This window comes from Cololabis saira, chromosome 10, assembly GCF_033807715.1.
Source record: "Cololabis saira isolate AMF1-May2022 chromosome 10, fColSai1.1, whole genome shotgun sequence".
In the NCBI taxonomy this organism is placed as follows: domain Eukaryota; kingdom Metazoa; phylum Chordata; class Actinopteri; order Beloniformes; family Belonidae; genus Cololabis; species Cololabis saira.
This window is the reverse complement of record NC_084596.1, coordinates 43,024,464-43,046,185: the sequence shown is the minus strand read 5'-3', so window position 1 is coordinate 43,046,185 and position 21,722 is coordinate 43,024,464. Positions and strand designations below refer to the sequence as shown.

General features: G+C 38.2%; 1 protein-coding gene across 9 annotated transcripts in view; it reads right to left on the bottom strand.

The window, feature by feature from the left end:
* Window positions 1–9,589: 9,589 nt before the first annotated feature.
* Window positions 9,590–21,722, bottom strand: part of tnk2b (tyrosine kinase, non-receptor, 2b) — a 126,679-nt gene continuing 114,546 nt past the window's right edge. For 4 of the 9 annotated variants that reach the window (XM_061732971.1, XM_061732965.1, XM_061732968.1 and 1 more), the window contains 2 exons: window positions 15,039–15,169; window positions 9,592–10,546 (listed from right to left, as the gene is read on the bottom strand). In XM_061732971.1, the coding sequence (XP_061588955.1) occupies window positions 10,540–10,546; window positions 15,039–15,169 (138 nt within the window). In that variant the 3' untranslated portion in view covers window positions 9,592–10,539. Of the gene's footprint in view, window positions 10,547–15,038; window positions 15,170–21,722 lie in introns of all 9 variants that reach the window. The other 5 variants (XM_061732963.1, XM_061732967.1, XM_061732964.1 and 2 more) reach the window with 3 other exon arrangements.

Here is a 21,722-nt window from a genome sequence, read left to right as displayed (position 1 = left end):
AGATTTGTGTGTGCGTAAAAAGATTTGTGTGTCTGTATTAAGATCTGTGTGTGCGTAAAAAGATTTCTGTGTCTGTATTCATATTCATGTGTGCGCAAAAAATCAGCCGACAGCTCTCGATTGGCTGTCTTTGTACACGTGGATTTTGACACACTTCTGCCGCGGCAAATCTGTAAAAAGATCCGTGTGTAAAACGATTTGTGCGTAGCTTTTCCTTTGCTCTGAGCTCTGACTCACAGGCTCACGCCAGGCTACAGTAGCAATACAGCCTTCACACCACTAGTCGGCGCGTAGCTCTCAGTCGGATATTTAGTAATTGGGTTGCATATGGAGTAAGATATTATTTATTTTTAATACCAAAGAGCGAAATTACCGGAGTCAAATTCCTTGTTGGACAATGTTCGAACCTGGCCAATAAAGCTGATTCGGATTCTGATAACTTCCAAAAAGATGTGTCCATGTTATAACTATTCGTAATGATAAACATTTGTATGTAAATAAAAAAGTTGTACCCCAAATTCTGCTGTCACACACATGAGTCTGATCAATTATTAGGGTTAGGATTGTTTTTATGTGAGTAAGAAATTAGGTAAGAAATTTACCTTTTACGTCTCATTTATTCATTCACACACGCACTAATATATTTGAGAAACAGTTAGGCACCAAATAAAATATATTTCATTTTCTCAGATGGCAAAAAATAAGAACTTTATTGATCCCACATAGGAGTAATTCATGTTATATCAGCTATAAAGAACAAGGTAGTGCTGAAAAAAAACAATAGTCTATCCCCCCTCACAAAAATCAGAATAAAGAAACATATTTTCTCATCAACAAAACAAATTTAAATTTTTTCAAATAACAAAATAACACATTTGAACCATTTTTCAGACAATAAAAGAACTGAAAAAATCTGAAGAATTGTTCAAATATGTTATTTTGTTACTTGAAAATTTTTAAATATGTTTATGTAAAATATGCTTCGTTGATGAGAAAATATATTTTTCTTATTTTTGTGAGGGGGGATAGGCTATATATTGTTTTTCGGCACTACCTTGTTCTCTAATATGACATGAATTAATTACTCCTATGTGGGATCAATAAAGTTCTTTTGCAAATTGTATTTTCTCGAATAGAAATAAAACATCTTTCAGAAGGTAGGAACCCAGGAGACATTTGAGTACAATAATGGTTGTTTTATTGAAAACAAAAGAACAAAAAAAAAGAAGCGGCCGGTATTTCTCTGTGTCGTCTGATATTTACTGACAAGTTGCGCCAGCATAATTGACGCCATATGGCGTCAATGGCAGTGAACGGTTGTAAATAGATTGACGCCAATCGGCGTCAATGGCAGTGAATGTGTTAATAGACAGTGTACGGAGCCGCTGCTCTTCTGCCCAGAGCGAGGCTTTGTTCCCTCCCCTGCTACACGTCATTCAGGCAGCCAATCAGCACGGAGCCTCATTATCATAGCCCCGCCCCCTCAGAATCCTGGATAGAGAAGGAGGTTAGAAGCGGTAAAACTAGAGACATGGCCAACAGGCTGAATTTCTCATTTATGTAGAAGAAAAAAGCTTTTGATTGTTTTTAAGACATTCAAGGCCTGTTTAAAATATACATTAAATGCCATAATAGGTCTCCTTTAAACCATTCCCACTTACTTCTATTACACATTTCAAGATTTTTAACTTTGTTGATCAAAACTTTGACCTTTTTGTGAAATCCAGTATTTTTGAGTAGTTCATTGTTACATTTCCATATGTTAGCAGATGTCTGATGTTCCTTACACAATAGTATAGACAGTGTAATCATACAATGATCCGTGAGAGGAGAGGCTGAGATTTCACATTTCAAAATATTCTCCATAGACCGTCAGAGATAAGCCAATAGTCCAGTGCTGAACATTGTCCATTCCCTGAAGAGCAAATCCAAGTGTGTTGTATACAGTTGGGCTTTGATATTCTCCAGTAGTCGATCACGTTAGTTTTTGTGCAGAGGTTAAGTATGATGTCATCATTTAGTGTTTGTGTGTCTAAGCGGTCGTCTGTCCAGCCATGAATTAGGTGCTATGTTAAAGTCTCCTCCCATTATAACCTGATCTGAGGTGGAAGTTGTTTTCCAGTCATTTACAAGAGTTTGTCATACAGGTCTCTGTTATTAGGGCCCGAGCACTAACAGTGCAAAGGCCCTATTGTATCTGTAGGAATTTTTCCTCTTTCTCTTTTTTTTCTTCTTTATTTTTCAGACTAAATGAGGGCCTTTTTTCCCCCCTAAACGTGCCCCAAAGTTACCAAATTTTACACGCAAGCCAGGCCTGGCAAAAAATGTCATATTTAATGGTTTGCATTAATGGGCGTGGCCTAACGGCTCAACAGCGCCCCCTAGAAAACTTTGTGCCTCAAGCCCCACAATACGGTTTGACGTACATGCACGAAAATCGGTACACACCTGTATCATGTCGCAACTTAAAGAAAAGTCTCTTGGCGCCATGGCCGAAATCGAACAGGAAGTCGGCCATTTTGAACATTTTGAATGAATCGCGTAATTTTGGCGAAATTTATGCCTTTCCTTCGGCAGTTAATACGGCCAGAACCGTAACGCGCACCCAGGTGTGTTATACATCAAAATGTGCGTCTAGGTCCTGCGACGATTTGCATTACTTTTCTGAGTCGAAGGCATTACCGTGGCGACGATAGACGGCAAAAAGCGCGCCCCTGTCAGGGTTTGACATTCCCCCCAGTTTTTCAGTTTCTGTCATGCCCCGCCTGTGTCCCATCTGCCCTGATTGTGTCTGCACCTGTGTCTCGTTGTGTCTCGTTATCCCCTGTGTATATCTGGTCATTCCCCTGCTCCCTGTCGGTCCGTACTGTTTTCCTTCCTCCATGTTTCCTGCCACGTTTTTCCTGAGGGGTATTCCAGGAAGCAGGTTCAACAAAGTCCGAGTTTAAACCTCAACTCCGAGTTGACTTATCCTGAGAAAGGAAACTCAGAGTTTTCGGTTCCAGAACAGCTGATATGAGTTAGTTCAATCAACTCTGAGTTTGTTAAGCTCGAGTTAAAAAGCCATCATCAGTAGAGCCCTGATACAATGATTCACCATGGCAACCGGCGACAACAAAAGAGCGACATACTTTTTCTTTTTTTTTTTAACTTTATTTAACATTTCAATTTACAAAATCCCTTTGAGGAAACATTAGTTTGCATCTGAAGATCCACATACTTTACGCCACTGGAGTTAGAAGTGTTAATACGTGCGTATGGCGAGTATGAGAGCATATTTCAGAAAAAAAGAACAGCTGCAGCATTAAAGGAGAGAATTGGTGTGGGAGAAAGTTGCTGCAGTCAATGTGTAAGTTTGAATGCAGTATTCATTTAACATTTAAGCACACTGTCTTATAATATTACAGATGAAAACGGAATGGTATTGAATGAAATGTTATTGTCATTTAGATCAGGGGCAGCCGCCACACCTCGGCTTCAGGGGAAAATGTAAATGTTTTTTTTATTTTTTTTTTATACATTTATGGAATTACACTGTGTCTATTTGTATTGATTTATTCTATTGCTTAATACATATAAAATAATAGAACAACATGATGGATTTCACTAGGTATTATTTTTCCCAACACTTCCCCCTCATATGTTGAAATGTGATGTCCCAGCGTCCCTGACGACAGTGGTCGCTATCAATCTGGTTTTTAGATCTGCAGTATTACTAACTTACAAAAATGAAAAGGAAGCAGACAACCACGCAATAAAAAAAAAAAGAAAGAAGGCAAGTGATGGTCCAATGTTTCCCCAGCAGCAGGAGATATTAACAAGGCTGTAGCCACTGATGGATTAATTATTCAAGTTCATTTTAAGGTAAGATATCAAATCACCCTATCCTCTTATAAATCTGTTTAAGGGAAATATTTGACTTTTTTTTACTCTCTCTCTCTTTCTGTCTTCTGCTCCCTCCCTCTCCTTTTTGCATTTGGACTTTACTGTTTGAAGTTAAACTATGATGTCCCAGTGATATTGTTGCACTGACATAGTGAATAAAATACGTTCTCTAACTCTGCCGCTTGCTGTCCGTGGTGCAGAAAAGGGATGTGTATTGCGTAAAGGCCCATTGGCTGAATTGACGCCACTGAGGCAGGAAACAGAGAGAAACTCAGGCTTTATTGGAGTAAACCTGCTACCGAGCAGGTTAGGTTCAGAGGCTCAGTTGCCATAGTAACTGACTCAGAGTTTGAGTTAACTCGCTTTCTGGAACTGAAAACTCCAGATTTCCCTCATCTCAGGCTTAACAAAGTCAGGATTTTCACTAAACCTGCTTCCTGGAATACCCCTCTGCTCAAGTTTTTTGATCCCTGTTTTGTTACTTTTGATCCTGCCAAGCAGCGCTTTGTTTTTGTGGAATAAATCCTGGATTTTGCAACTCCTGCCTCCTGCTTTCCTGCGTTTGGGTCCACATCAAACACCAGTCGTGACAGCCCCCCCATATCTGATAGTTCCTACTTTCTGCCATAACTTTTGAATGGTTTGACATAAAGAGTCGTGGGTGGTGTCATCGGACTCGGTATTGAGGACTTGACCTTCATTGGCCTGAATTAGCCCCGCTCCTTTTTCTGATTGGTCGATATCTGATAGTTCCTACTTTCTGCCATAACTTTTGAATGGTTTGATATAGAGAGTCGTGGGTGGTTTCATCCGCTAAATGTCCAGGTCTGAAGAATCTACATCAAGTCATACAAGCTTCCACTGCAGCCTGAACGTGCACAAGGGTGGAGGAACGTTCATCGCTGCTTGCAGCTTTAATTATTCATTACTTTCGTCAGTTTCAAGTAACGTCAGCGATCTTGGTGGGTTCCTCTCAGAGGTGTCAAGTAACGAAGTACAAATACTTTGTTACCTTACTTAAGTGGAAATTTTGGTTATCTATACTTCACTGGAGTAATTATTTTTCAGACGACTTTTTACTTTTACTCCTTACGTTTTCACGCAATTATCTGTACTTTTTACTCCTTACATTTGAAAAACAGCCTTGTTACTCTATTTCATTTCTGCCTTTAATAAAAACTATCCAGTTAAATTGCTCCATCCGGATAGAGTGAATTTGGTTGTGGTTGTTTCAGATGTTCTTGTCCAGTTTTGTTCTTACATCCGTTCCCTCAGATTCCTGCAACTAAACTTGGATGTACATTCCAATAAAGGTTAGGATAAATGATAACATGCCTCTGAAGTTTGACTTTTTGCACCATTACAATACTTATAGGTAACTAGTCATCATATCTGCTGCTCTCTGAAACACATGTTAATGCTCAATAGTACACATATATGGTTCTTTAATATATTTACATTATACTAAGATACATTCATTTTCAATGGCGTTTGTCCTTAATGGCTTTTTTCCCCCTTACATTACTTTTACTTTTATACTTTAAGTAGTTTTGAAACCAGTACTTTTATACTTTTACTTGAGTAAAAAACTTGAGTTGATACTTCAACTTCTACAGGAGTATTTTTAAACTCTAGTATCTATACTTCTACCTGAGTAATGAATGTGAATACTGAAGACACCTCTGGTTCCTCTGCTGGGAGGGCCGGCAGCAGCGTGTCTATTGGTCTACATTAGTGATGGGGGCTCAGAGCAGCTAAATACCACCACAACGTTTCCACTTGCTGCCTACATCTTCCTCCTCTTTTTGTCCCAGAACACACGGCTATTATTTCTATTAAAAAATAAATAAATACTGCTCTGCCTGTTCTCATGTCTGTTTGTTTTTTCTCTTACAGATCTCCAAGGCTTGTGGCTCGTATGTTTCCATGTCACCCCTCACCCCCACCCCCCCTCCCCTTCACATTTAATAAAAAAAACTAATAAAAAATAAAAAAATTCAAATAAATATACAGGACTGTCTCAGAAAATTAGAATATTGTGATAAAGTCCTTTATTTTCTGTAATGCAAAAATGTCATACATTCTGGATTCATTACAAATCAACTGAAATATTGCAAGCCTTTTATTATTTTAATATTATTATCATGGATTACAGGTTAAGAAAACTCAAATATTCTATCTCAAAAAATTTGAATATTCTGGTAATCTTAATCTTAAACTGTAAACCATAATCAGCAATATTAAAATAATAAAAGGCTTGCAATATTTCAGTTGATTTGTAATGAATCCAGAATGTATGACATTTTTGTTTTTTTAATTGCATTACAGAAAATAAAGAACTTTATCACAATATTCTCTATATTTTCTGAGACAGTCCTGTATATATATATTAAAATATATACCATATATATTAAAAATGCATATATATAAAGAAAATAAATAAATAGAAAAAAAAAAAAAAATAAAATAAAATAAATAAATACAAAGTTAGCACCTACAGCATCCAGCTGCGCCTCTTTGCACTGGAAATCTTTATATCTTTAAATGCAGCTTCATGTGATTTACAAGATTTCACACTAATTCCCAGGTGGCAATCTTAGTAACTGATCACGGGTGTAAACCTCAGGTTTATTTTTGTTTTCAGTGACATTGATTCAGATTCACTGATCTGTGTAATATTACTGATGGAGAAACACGGAAGTCCCTCCCAATGGCTTAAAAAAAAAAGTTATATTATTTTCATACACATTTATCTAAAAAGTGCAGGTTTATCTGCAGAGCAACATCTGCATCTCTGCTCCTTAAATATTCAGCCTTTCCATGCTGCTTTGGTGCAGAATCATCACCTGTTACACATAATACCTTTCTTTCCCTTTAACCTGCACTAAATCCCAGCACTAAATCACTGCTGGACCATCTTCTCTTGGAATAGTTTGCGGATCTAAAATGGGAAAATTGATGTCTATGAATTGAAAAAACTTGAATTCATGTCTGAAAAGAAATAAAAGTATGTTTTGTTTCTTTTTACTCTTTTCACATCGTCCCAAGCTTTTCTGATTCGGAGGTGTATTTTAGCTGAATCTGCTTAAAGAACAAAAATGTACCTTAACTGTCCAAACATTATAAAACACACAAGTCTCAATAATTAAAGCTGATTAGCTGTCTACTATTAATCACATGCTGGTATGTATACGGGCGGTGTGTGGAGGTTATTCTTTTAAAAAAAGGAAAAGAAAATGAGTAGAAAATAATTAATTCTTTAATAAAAAATACAATTATAAATTCGGCAGCATGAACTTAATTCCCATCAACGCCAGGGGGAGAGAAACAATGACAACCAGCTTTACTGGCATTTACAGGAAATAATAATAATGTGGGAGGGGGGCAAACAGCAGGTGAGTTTCTGCAGAAACTAAACCAACACAGAACTGAACAGAACATCACAACAGGAGAACGTTGCTTTGGGTTGATCAGAACACGGCCAGCTTCAGTCCAAGTCCAAGTACAGCAGCTGGTCTGAACACAGAGCAGGTGGACGGGGCAGACTGGCGTCCACTGACCCCACGGGGCGGCGGGGGCAGAACCGGGGGCAGAACCGGGGGCAGAACCGGGGGCAGAACCGGGGGCAGAACCGGCCCAAAACCAGCCCAAAATCAGGGCTAAACCACAGCTTATCCGATTCTGGGAGAAAAACTGTTACAACCTACGGAAGCGTAATGCTGCCACTCCAGAAAAATAAAGAAATATCAGTACCACGTTATAACGTGAAAAGTTTATTGTTCGAAAAATAAACATTTCACGTTATGTGATATTTTTCACGTTATTACAATATACAAACTTATCACGTTATAACGTGATAAATAGTATATTGTTCTAACAATAAATTATCACGTTATACCGTGAAAAGTTTGTTAGAACAATAAACATTTCACGTTATTACAATATACAAACTTTTCACGTTATACCGTGATAATTTATTGTTCTAACAAATTATCACGTTATACCGTGATAATTTATTGTTCTAACAAATTATCACGTCATAACGTGATAATTTATTGTTAGAACAATAAACTTTTCACGTTATTACAATAAAACAATAAATTATCACGTTATAACGTGATATTTTTCACGTTATTACAATATACAAACTTATCACGTTATAACGTGAGAATTTATTGTTCTAACAATAAACTTTTCACGTTATAACGTGATAATTTATTGTTAGAACAATAAACATTTCACGTTATTACAATAAAACAATAAATTATCACGTTATAACGTGATATTTTTCACGTTATTACAATATACAAACTTATCACGTTATAACGTGAGAATTTATTGTTCTAACAATAAACTTTTCACGTTATAACGTGATAATTTATTGTTAGAACAATAAACATTTCACGTTATTACAATAAAACAATAAATGATCACGTTATAATGTGATAAGTTTGTATATTGTAATAACGTGAAAAATATCACGTTATAATGTGAAATGTTTATTGTTCTAACAATAAACTTTTCAGGTTATAACGTGTACTGATATTCTTTTCTTTTTCTGGGGTGGCAGTATTACGCTTACACAAGCAGAAAACAGAGCATTTCTAGGTTTTGGTGACGGATGGCACAGGCTTTGCATTTAGCAGGAGCTGCCGGGGGGGTTGGGGGGGTTGGGGGTGGGGGGGCTCCTTGGTTTCCTGGCATGTTGTTCTCTCAGCTTTTTCATCACTTCCTGTTTCATGAACACGTCCAGTCAGGTCAGATACGACCAGAGTCCCTCATTCTACAAGGTACTGGGTGTGAACCCGCGTGGAAAACCTGCACAACGTCTGGAATAACAATCCAGCTGACGTCTATAAAGCACAAGCTGCTGACTGAAACATCCCAGTCCTGGGATCCGGCGATGATCATGGGGCCGTTTCACCACGCCGCCGTTATTAGCTGCCAAAGTGGTCCGAGCACGAGCAGAAAGCACCGCGCCAGCAGGAGTTTTCAGCTGATGCACGACACTTCTGTAAGGGGAAGGTGCTTGGAGGGACGGAGCAGGGAAAGGGGAGTCCTTCCCACACACCGGGGGGCTTTGCTTATTGGTTTTTCCTTATTATTTTTCTTCTTCTACGCCTCTTGTGGAAACAGTCACAAATTCTCTGACCCGATGGACATCTGAGCGTCGCTTTCCCTCTGAGGAATACGCTCAAAATATATTAAAATCATCCATACAACAGCCACAAACAACAACACGTACATGCCCGTTCCTCTTCACGAAGAGCTCATTGTTCGTGTCCTCTGGTTTGAGTTTTGCGGCTCTTTGAACGAATCCTGGAAGTTCCTCTCGTCTCGTCTACACGACTCAGGTCTTTGCTCTTTTCTTTTAAGCACATAAAAAAGTAGCACTTCGTCATGACCAAACTATGGAAGAGTATTAGGGCCAGGTAGGAGTAAAAATAAAAATTATATTTTAGAGGACATTTTGTTTTTCATTATGCACAAAAAAGTTGAAATGTCAAGAAAAAAGTTTTAATGTTGAAGTACAATTTCTAGAAAAAAGTCGATTATTCTCAAAATTGCGACTTAATTCACAAAATTTTGACTTTATTCTTGAAATTGTATTTCAACATTAATCTCAACATTTCAACTTTTTTCTCGAAATTGTATTTCAACGTTGAAGTACAATTTCGAGAAAAAAGTCGAAATGTTTTGAAAAAAGTCAAAATTTCGTGAATAAAGTTGAAATTTCGACTTTATTCACGAAATTTCGACTTTATTCTTGAAATTTTATTTCAACATTAATCTCCACATTTCGACTTTATTCACGACATTTCGACTTTTTTCTTGAAGTGCACAATAAAAAAAATCTTCCCCTCTCAAATATTTTTTCTCCTACATGGCCCTAATACTCTTCCGTACCAAACAAACCATGAATTCAGTAAGTCGTTCTTTTTTTAAACTCTTTATTTTCTGCACTTTTCTCCTGAAAACAGGCTTTTAGCAGCAGGTAACCTTCAGAGACTTAGGACGGGCAAAAATTATTTCCAATGTAACACCGCAGCCTTAAAAGCCAATCGGATGTGTGGTGTTGTCCTTGAACGCGGCGGGTCCGGTAAGATCTCCTGTAAGTGGTGATGAAGCTGCCTGCCAGGTTGACCTTTGACCTTTAACCCAATCCAAGTTCAGCGCTGCCTTTCAGACACTTTCCACTTTCTGTTTCTGAGTAACTTCAGTCTGTCTTTGTTCAACACGTTAACATCCCGGCAGTGGGATTTTTTATTTCTAAGAAAGTGCTCATGTGTATATTGTGCTGCCATTTCCTCTTCTTCACGATCCCTGTGCTCCAGGGCTTATTAATGTCTCTCCAAAATAAAAGCTCTGTTTAATCTCCCTCCAGTCAGGCGTCAGCGTTGTTCCGCGGCAGTGAGGATCTGACGTGTTGCACAGAGAAAGTCCTGAGCGCACAGAGCCGGACGGCGAGCTCAGGCTGCCGGATGGCGGGGAAGTTTCCTTCCAGGTGAAACAATTAAAAAAAAACAAAAAAAAAACAAATGTTTCCATTTTCAGAGCAAAGCCGCCCGACGGAGGCGAGCGTTACACCTGGCACCGTGTGACGGGTCACTGAGGACGACGTTCCAGCTGGAGCTCAGCAGCTCCACGTCTCCGTCACCGTCTGCAAACACAGAAGCTTCAGGTCAGAACGAGAGGAACACAATTTACCTGCTGTGACAAAGTCTCGGAAGAGTATTAGGGCCAGGCAGAAATATAAAAATAATATTTTAGAGGAGGAAGTTTTTTTTTCTTCATTATGCACTTCGAGAAAAAAGTCGAAATGTCGAGAGAAAAGTCGAAATGTCGAGAAAAAAGTCGAAATGTCGAGAAAATTCGAAATGTCGAGATTAATGTTGAAGTACAATTTCAAGAAAAAAGTCAAAATGTCGAGAAAAAAGTTGAAATGTCGAGAAAAAAGTTGAAATGTTGAGAAAAAAGTAAAAATTTCGAGAATAATGTTGAAGTACAATTTCGAGAAAAAAGTCGAAATGTCAAGAAAAGTCAAAAAGTTGAGAAAAAAGTCAAAATGTCGAGAATAATGTTGAAGTACAATTTCAAGAAAAAAGTCAAAATGTCGAGAAAAAAGTTGAAATGACGAGAAAAAAGTTGAAATGTTGAGAAAAAAGTCAAAATTTCGAGAATAATGTTGAAGTGCAATTTCAAGAAAGAAGTCGAAATGTTGAGGAAAAAGTTGAAATTTCGAGAAAAAAGTTGAAATTTCGACTATTCATGAAATTTCGACTTTTTTCTCGACATTTGGACTTTTTTCTTGAAATGCACAATAAAAAAAATCTTCCCCTCTCAAATATGTTTTCTCCTACATGACCCTAATACTATTCCGTACATATGCAGCTTTCTATGAGTTCAAAATGAACCCAGCCAATGATCCGACGTGCAGGTTGAGGCGTGATGAACCGTACAGGCCAGAGTGTCTGACTGTGATCAATACGGTTGTTTCATGGCAATCAGAACATTGATGATAGAGCTTATTAACCACCACCATCCAGTTCATATTCCACATAATCCAGCCCTTTTAAAAAGTGCACAGAATCAGAGTAACCGTAATAATTGTCTGAGCATTGTAAATACTTAAAAAGTAAAAAGGTAAAAGACCATGATGTGATTGAGGTGTTGACAGGTGCTTATAAGCAAACTCCTTTAAGAATTGTCTCCAAACTGTATAGAGGTTTACTGAAGCATCAGGGAAAAAATACAATGCACATAAAAGTGAAATGGGCAAAAGAATTAAACAGAGTTGTCAGAGGGGGATAATCCATGAATAAGACCCAACACTCCTCAACCTGCTCCAAAACAAGGAGGGAATTTGGTTGGAAAAATGTAATTAGTTTTTTTATTACTCCAAAAATTAAAAATAAACAACTGGGTGAGAAACAATATTGCTGGAGACAGTGTGGGCAATCGAGTGCACACCACTCTCACATTTTCTGGTCGTCTAAGAAAATACAGGCATTTGGGGACGGGATCCTGAGAGCCATGGAGGAAGTTTGGGGATATGGGATTCCTAAAGATGCCCGAGTTATTTACTTAGTATTTTTAAAATGTATACGTCCTCTTTATTTATTACATTCTCTGGAATCAGTCCTATCTGTTGCGGCTAAGAAAGCCATTACAAGAAATTGTCTGAAGATGAACTCACCTGGACTGAGCCGATGTTTGGACGTTGAAGAAATACGATCAATGGAACAAATTATTATAATTACTTCTATTAGTACATACATATATAGTAGCACAACTAAATGCTGGGAGTTTGTTTTGTTTTCTTTCTGTTTGCTTTGATTGGTTTTGTTTTTGACTATATTTATATATACATATAATTGAGTATTATATCACTATATTGAATAGTTATTAAAGTAGGGGTGTTTGGTTATGTGTGTTTTATAAGTAAGTTATTGAAACTCTTGTTATATGTAAGAATGTATGTAAGATTCAGAGGTAGGACTGGATAAGTGTTTACTTCAATCCTACTATATATATATATATATCTATATATATATATATATATATATATATCTATATATATATATATATATATATATATATATATATATATATATATATATATATATATACATACATATTTTTTACATGCATGTTCGAAATAAATCTCTCTCAATCAATCACTCAATCAATTACCTACAGACTTAAAACAGATTTACTTAGCAAGATGGACAAAATGGCATTATTATATAAGACAGTACTGTCTCCCCCCTTATTTTCTTGTATTGTTGTATACCTGTTTTTGTTGTTTTTCTTATTTCTTATTAGGTCTAAAAATTGAAAAATAAAGTTTAAAAGAAAAAATTAAAGCTGCAAGCAGCGATGAACGGGCCCTTGCGCGTGCAATTTTCAACAATAAAAGTCAAGGACTCAAAACAGAGTCCGATGACACCACCCATGACCCTTTATGTCAAACCATTCAAAAGTTATGGCAGAAAGTAGGAACTATCAAATATGGACCAATCAGATGAAGGGGGGGCGCACTTTTTGGCGTCTAGCGTCGCCACGGTAACGCTTTTGACTGAGAAAGGTAATGCGCGTTGTCGCAGGATAGAGACGCACATTTTGATGTATAACACACCTGGGTGCACGTTACGGTTCGGGCCGTATTAATTGTCGAAGGAATGGCATAAATTGCGCCAAAATTACACGATTAATTCAAAATGGCCGACTTCCTGTTCAGTTTCAGCCATGGCGCCAAGAGACTTTTCTGTAAGTTGCGACATGATACAGGTGTGTACCGATTTTCGTTCATGTACGTCAAACCGTATTGTGGGGCTTGAGGCACAAAGTTTTCTAGGGGGCGCTGTTGAGCCGTTAGGCCACGCCCATTAATACAAACCATTAAATATCACATTTTTCACCAGGCCTGGCTTGGTGCAACATTTTTTGGGGCACGTTTAGGGGCAAAAAGGCCCTCATTTCGAGAGAAGAAAAACAAGAAAAAAAAATTCCTACAAATACAATAGGGCCTGTGTCAGTGCTCGGGCCCTAAAAAAAGGTAAAAGCCAAACACATATATTCATATATATTCAAGCTGCTCGCTCTGACATGAGCCTCGGCACCAGCGCTCACGTTGCAGACTCACCACAGCCTGCAGTGTTGGATCTGGAAGGATACGCAGCTCAACTAACGGGCACTTTTCATATCATTTAGTCATTTTCTTCCATCCCAGAAGCAGACATGACAACACGTGCCTCTCGTCAGCAGCAGTGACGGGTTCAGAGGTGGCCGCATTCAATTTCCGGCAAACAATTTGCCAATAAATAATTGAGTGGCATAGGTGTTGTAGATGCCAGATTAAATATCGGCATCATGTTTTAAATGTGAATCAAGATGCTTTCACACTCTCCGCTCCGGTCCCGGATCACTGGAATCTGTAACCTTGCAGCATTTTGCCCTCCGTTTGATTTGTTTCCACAAAGAAAAATTGAAGCCCACAGAAAAGTCGGCGTGAAAGTCTCCAGCGCCTGGTGGTCACATGTGGACGTTTGCAGGAACAGACGCAGATAAACAAAGGAAGGACATCCCATGTTGTAGTATATACCGGTAAGTTGCTTATTCTATGACTTGAACCTTGCCATCATGGTGATGATCGTGTTTCTAGCTCTTGCCAAATTATTCAGGGGAAAAACGAAGCAGCCGCCGGCGGGAAGAGAGATTTTTCAGGCCCTGTAGTGGAAGGCGTTCAGCACAACAGTCTGCATCACTACACTGTGCAGCTCGCTGTTAATCCTGCACAAATTAAAGTCTATTCAAAATCCAATAAACCAAGTCCTGCCATCCAAGGTTGGCTTTTCATTCTGCATGTTTTTACTAAACAAGAGGACCAAACCAGAGTTTGCAGGATGATTTACTTTCCCATCACACCGGTAAAGCTATGGGTGGAAACAAAATAAAAAACAGCTTTTTGACAAGATCTATATGAAATGTTTGACTAAAAGCTTGTCAGATACATTTTTAGGAAAGTATTTAAACACCAGGGGGAAAAGGGGGAAATATGTCTGCTGAAATGATGAAGCCAGGAGTTTGACAAAGTAGATCTAGACCAGGGGTCGGCAACCCAAAATGTTTTAGAGCCATATTGGACCAAAAACACAAAAAACAAATATGTCTGGAGCCGCAAAAAATGAAAAGTCTTGTATAAGCCTTAGAATGAAGACAACACATGCTGCATATATGTCTAGTTATAACTGGGGGAAGATTCTTTTTTTTCATTATGCAATTTGAGAAAAAAAAGTAGAGAAAAAAGTCGAAATTTCGAGAAAAAAGTCGAAATGTCGAGAAAAAAGTCAAAATGTCGAGAAAAAAGTCGAAATGTCAAGATTGATGTTGAAGTACAATGTTGAGAAAAAAGTTGAAATGTTGAGATTAAAAAAGGAAAAAGGAAGAAAAAGAGAAAAAAAGGAAAAAAATAAGAAAAAAGAAGAGGAAAAAAGAAAAGAACACAAAAAAAAGGAAAAAAAGAAAAAAAGTCAAACATTTTTGAAAAAGCTCCAGGAGCCACTAGGGCGGCGCTGAAGAGCCGCGTGTTGCCGACCCCTGCTCTAAAGTGAGAGATGATGAGTCTGCCGTGCGTCGTAGAGCAGTTGTACCTGTGTCTCGTTACGGATCCATAGTTATCTAACATCTGAATGCTGGCCATCTCCAGGTTCCAGTCACACATCTCCAGCAGCTTTAGACAATCTGGCCTGCTCCTCAGACCCAAGCAGAACAACTGCTCCACCTGCAGAGAAGCAAGTAACAGATCAGCCCGCCGGACGCGTGGATCAGGAGGACGGAGACGGGCCCGGAGTCTGAAGGACCAACTCCAGACTGAGTCTTTCTGAAGAGATTCAGTCTGCACAAGTCCAGCTTTCAGCAGATTCAGATTGTTACGGTGTAGAGCAGGTGTCGGCAACCCGCCGCTCTTTAGCGCCGCCCTAGTGGCTCCTGGAGCTTTTTTAAAAAATGTTTGTTTTTTCCTTTTTTTCTCTTCTTTTTTCCTTTTTTTTCTTCTTTTTTCCTTTTTTTCCCCCCTTTTTTCTCTCGACATTTTGACTTTTTTCTCGACATTTCGACTTTTTTCTCGACATTTTGACTTTTTCCTCAACATTTCGACTTTTTTCTCAACATTTCAACTTTTTTCTCAACATTTCTATTTTTTTTCTCAACATTTCGACTTTTGTCTCGGGATTGTACTTCAACATTAATCTTGACATTTCGACTTTTTTCTCGACATTTCGAGTGCATAATGAAAAAAAAAAATCTCCCCCGAGTTATAATTAATATAGATACATGCAGCATGTGTTGTCTTCATTCTAAGGCTTAAACAAGACTTTTAATTTTTTGCAGCTCCAGACATATTTGTTTTTTGTGTTTTTGGTCCAATATGGCTCTTTCAACATTTTGGGTTGCAGACCCCTGAACTAGAGAGACGTTTTTGATGGTATGAGAGGTTGAACCGCATGAAATGTGATCAAAACCACACGGTGGTTTCATGTGCAATTCGTCTGGATGGTCTGGTACGGAAGAGCATTAGGGCCAGGCAGGAGAAACATAAAAATAATATTTTGGAAGAGGAAGATTTTTCTTTCGTTAGGCACAAAAAAGTGGAAATGTCGAGAATAAAGTGGAAATGTCGAGAATAATGTTGAAGTACAATTTCGAGAAAAAAGTCGAAATGTCGAGAAAAAAGTCGAAATGTCGAGAAAAATGTTGAGGAGACATTTTGACTTTATTCACGAAATTGTACTTCAACTTTATTCTCGAAATTTCGACTTTATTCATGAAATTTCGACTTTTTTCTCGAAATTGTGTTTCAACATTAATCTCGACATTTCAACTTTTTTCTTGAAGTGCACAATAAAAAAAAATCCTCCCCTCTCAAATATTGTTTCTCCTGCATGGCCCTAATACTCTTCCATAGTCTGGTCGCTCAAACAGGATCACAAATAGTCTTTTTGCAACGTTACTCTACACTGTAATGAGACCAGAGAGAGGCTACACCTCGCCGTACCGGTGGACGTACGAAGGAGCGGCGGCGGCGGCGGCGACGGCGACGGCGACGGCGACAGCTGCCTGGAGCAGCGGCAGCGCTCAGCAGACTCCTGCATCTCTGGGGCTTTGGTGGAACTAGTGGAAAGTTTGCCCTGTGGCTCCACGTGACATGGGGCAAAGCCAATTCACCACTCTTCTGGTCTGATCACACCCATTCTATGTGTGCAGGTTACCATGGCAACCATATGTAGATGAAAGACTGCATTGTGTGGTCTTAACGCCTCTTCCACTCTGTCCCAGACCCGAGTCGAAAAATAAGGCTGGGTATTGATTCAAATTTCAAGAATCGATTCGATTCCGATTCTTAAGATTCAGAATCGATTATCAGGATATGATTTGATTCGATCCGGTATTGATTTGTGTTAGTGTTATTAAAACAGTTTTTTGAGTGTGACTGTGTAGTTATGCAACATACTAATACTAGTATTATATTGAGATTCAACAGCAAGTATTAGCAGTTAATGATGCTGTAAGGACCAATCAGCTCCCAGAATGCTGATAGAACTGCTTTCAGAAACATCGTGGGTCAGAATTATCAAACAGATCCAGGGCAGCAAACGTATGAAATCGGTTTTATTTTTTAACAAATTCCGTTTTAATTTCTTCCATTTTCTGTGTTTTTAGGTTTTACATTTTTGAGAATTTGGTTTTTAGCATTTTGTGCAAATTTAACCCCAATAAAGTACATAAAGCAATTATAACTGAAAACTTGTTGTTTTCATACTTTTAAACATATTTAAAGGCCAAAACATGACACCAGTTATTCTGGTGTCCAACAAAACATTCCTTTTTTGAGCATGAACAAAAAAATACCAAAAGTTATTTGTATGAAATAAATAACTAAGAAATAAATAACTGAAATATGCCTTTCAATATCCATTTAAAGTGCAAAAAAAGAAAGAAATTGCAACAGCTCAGCCGTGGGGGAGCCGTGGAGAGGCGGCTCCAGTGATGGAGCAGCAGAGCTGCATCCACTCTGCTAATCAACATCCCTCCTTAAGAAGCGTGGCAGCCGGGGTCTGGGGGTGCAACGATCGGGAGGGAAGATCAATGAGATAAAAGAACTTTAGTGGATTTACAGCGCCGTGTTTCGCTGTGGAGAGGAACCCCGAGCAGCGGAGATTAGCTCCGGCTTTAGTCAGCTGCCCTGCTGCAGCTGAAGGGTCAACAGAGCTCTCTGCACATATCCAGTATGCATCTGTAAAGTACACGTCACACTCAGCAGGACTGAACGCTGATTATTGCTTTATACCCAGGACAAACTGTGACATGTACAGAACAGCACTTGAAGCCGGAGCTGGCTTGTGTCTGAGAATATTCCTGCTGCAAAGCAGCGTTCACCGTGAACAAGTGCTGATCTCAAGAGCTGCGAGGCGTCCGTCATGAAACCAATGCTGAGTGGATGTGCAGAAGAGCAGGAATCGCCGTAGCAACCTCTCAAGAAGAGACGGAGGAAGTTTACAATACGGATTCTTTGTTGCCAGCGTACAGATGTGCCTTTAATAACTAATCATAGTTGTAGTTCATGACAGAAATGTAATCCAGATGTATCGTTAGCTCCGCCGATGTTGCCTTGTACATTAAACGTATGCAGTGACAGTTTCACCTATTCTGTTCCCATAAGAGCAGAAACCGATGTGTAAATCCCACATGGACGTTAAAGAAAACAAAGACTAAAGTCTGAACTCAGACATAGTCAGAACAGGGCTGGGTTTCTATTCACTTGTCAAGACTCGGTTCGATTCTTAAGATTCAGAATCGATTATCAGGATTTGATTCGATCCGATATTGATTTAGGTTAGTGTTATTAAAACTGTTTTTTGAGCTGTTGCATGAATTATATGACTGTATTTATGCAATATATTAATACTAGTATTATATAGACCCTCCAGGAATCCGCGATTCCGCGATCGCGGAAATTTCCGCGGATTTCACGGCTGTCCGTGGATTTACAGACCTTCCGTGGATTTCAATGTCTGGTGCAGAAAAATCACTTTTTTTACATGTAATTTTCATCCCGGCCGCTAGATGTCGCACATACGTAGTAACACTAGCCGGATAAGGAAACAAACAGTCACCAGCATCGGTCCTTGGCTTCCACGGAGACATAAAGTAAAGTTTAAACTATTAACTACATACTGTAGATATGGGGAGACATTACTACATACAGCATAAAGAAAACCTTCAGTTATGGAGCGATTTCTCCGTCCGGTGCCCAGTAAGTCAAATGCCGCGTTCCATTTACCTCGGAAGTCGGAACTGGGAACTGGGAATGGCAGCCATTTTGGAATGGTAACTCGGGGGTGGTGAAGCTTCTCCCACTTTCCCAGTAGGAAATCCCACTTCAAGGGGCGTTCCAGTTGAAAATTCCGACTGGGAACTGGGAAATCCCCACTTCCGAGGACAAATAGTACTGTTCCCTGAACACTGGTTTTCCCAGTGTTCAGGGAACAGTACTATACTGCATTTCACAGACCAAGTGTCAGCATTTTATATTTTTATTTTTACTGCAAATGGCCTTCTCTTTTCGTTGCAAATAAATATGCCAAAGTGGGACAAAGAAAATGTTGATGTTCATTATTTTATAACCAGTAATAGTATGTACACTGTTTTACAGTTTTAGAGTGTTTTGGTAAAAATTTACCTAATTTTTACATTAAAAATATATATTTTTTAATGTCCGCGGAATATTAACTTTCAAGCCGCGGAATCAAGAATTCCTCTCCGCGGAATTTAAACTTTTTCTTTGCAGATTCCTGGAGGGTCTAATTATATTGAGATTCAACAGCAAGTATGGCAGCTAATGATGCTGTAAGGACCAATCAGCTCCCAGAATGCTGATAGAACTGCTTTCAGAAACATCATGTGGATCAGAATTATCAAACAGATCCAGGGAGGAAACAGACGGATGAAATTGGTTTTATTTTTTCCCATATTACATATTAAGTTTTTTTTTGCCATTTTCAGTTATTTTTGAGAATTTGGCTTTTAGCCTTTTATGCAAATTTAAGAAGAACACTTACAGAGTGAAAAACATCAACGTTACAACACAAAGAGGCTGACAATCATGAGCTTTAACGGCAACGTCTGTAATAGGTGGAATGGTAATTTTGTATTACAGTACGACCCACTCTCCTCGCGTGGAGCGAGGTCTGTTTACAACGCAGCTGGTTGTCTGTGCGTTAACGTTAACGCAGGCTCAAACAGCAAGTATATTCCAGCATGAACCTTCCTGGGAAGCTGCTCTGCCCCCAACCTGGGAGTAAACCAGTGGTTCTGCAGCTGCAAAAACTCAAAATCTTAACAAGAATATTTGTCTTATTTCTAGTTAAAATGTCTCATTTTTAGTCCAAAAAAAAAATCTCATTACACTTAAAACAAGACTCATCACTGAAAAAAACAACCATTCTCACCTGTTTCAAGTAGATTTTCACTTACAATAAGTAGAAAAATCTGCCAGTGGAACAAGATTTGTTTGCTTGTAATAAGAAGATAAATCTTGTCCCACTGGCAGATTTTTCTACTTATTTCAAGTGAACATTTACTTGAAACAGGTGAAAATTGCCAAATAACAAGTTATTTTTTTGGTAATGACTCTTGTTTTAAGTGTAATGAGATATTTTGACTAAAAATGAGACATTTTAACTAGAAATAAGACAAATATTCCTGTTAAGATTTTGAGTTTTTGCAGTGTTCTGAGCTCTGTTTGTTTTGTTCATGAGGGCAGCGGGGGCGGGCGGGGCAGAGAAGCACACAGTGTCCCTGGCTTTTAGTGACCCTTCTTTCAGCATTTTCTCCAAAGAAAAGTTCATTAAGTCCAATAAAAAAATAAAAAAAAAACATTTACGCACATTTTTAAGCCTTTCAGGTGTTTTTAAAACCAGCGCTTTGTTAACGCTACCGCTACCCATCAACGCCATGTTCATTGTTTGATAGTTTCACACCCGCGCATTTGTGAATTAAATGACTACTGGAATTAAAGTTCACCGGGCGAAAATGTAATGATGAAAAAAAAAAAACAATCTTTACACATAAAAATCGATTTTTAGGAATTAATATGAGAATCGATTTAGAATCAGAAAATTGATTTTCAACACAGGCCTAAGTCAGAGGGGTTTCTCTTTATTACTGGATATTACAGGAATATTTCAAACATGCACAGACATGAACAACTGTTCTTTGACGGAGCTCGTCATGTGAAAGGATGTGATGAAAATGTAGTTTTATAATGAAGCAGATGGATGGAAAGGTTGCACGATACCAGTGTCACACACACGCACACGCACAGCCCAGACGAGTCTGAATCTCACCCTCTCATTTAAAGCATCAGAAAGTCTGAAATATTTCTTTGGTGGAAAACGAGATCAATAAATGATTAAATGTGCAACCAGACCAAGAAAAACCTCAAAAAGCTGAAACATATAAAGGGTAAAGTGTAAAATCGATCGAGTTCTTTTCCCTAGTAGAGGGAAAAGAAGAAAGAAAATCAACTTTGTCAATTGACTGAAGAAAAATGTGAACTTTAACTTTGTCACTTATTGAATAAGAGACTGTAATCAATCTTGTAGGGTAATATCTGACTCCTTTTTGTCTTTAGAATGGAGTTCTGTGATCAGTTACCAATCACAATGTTGCTTTTGGGGGGGCTTTGTCGTTATGAGTTGTTCTTTTTTGTATATTGTTGATACTGATATATTCATTTATAAATGGGTATATTTATATCCGTGTATATAGGTGTGAGGATGTGTTATTATTGACATTCATATAACATTTGTGTGTATGTATGTGTAAATATATATATATATATATATATATATATATATATATATATATATATATATATATGTATGTCATATCCAAAATGTGTATGTGTGTGTGTGTTATATATGTATATATCTTTTTTTTTTGTATAGAAATTAAATACATTTTGATCATAATGAAATATAGTTTAGGGGGTAGGATTTAATATGTTTTTACTTCTTCCTCCTCTTTTTGGAACATGTTAATTATGACGGATGCACGTTTTTATTTATATTTTGGGTTTTTTTTGGTTTTCTTATTTACATTAATTTATTATTATTGTTTTGTTCTGTATTCACTACTGTTTCATGTTCAAAATACACATTTCAGTTCAATTCAATAGTATGTGAGCGACAGAGATGGGATAAGACAAGATAACCCTTTATTTTCTCCCTCAGTGGGGAAACTTACTTTGTTGCCAGTAGTACACATAACACACA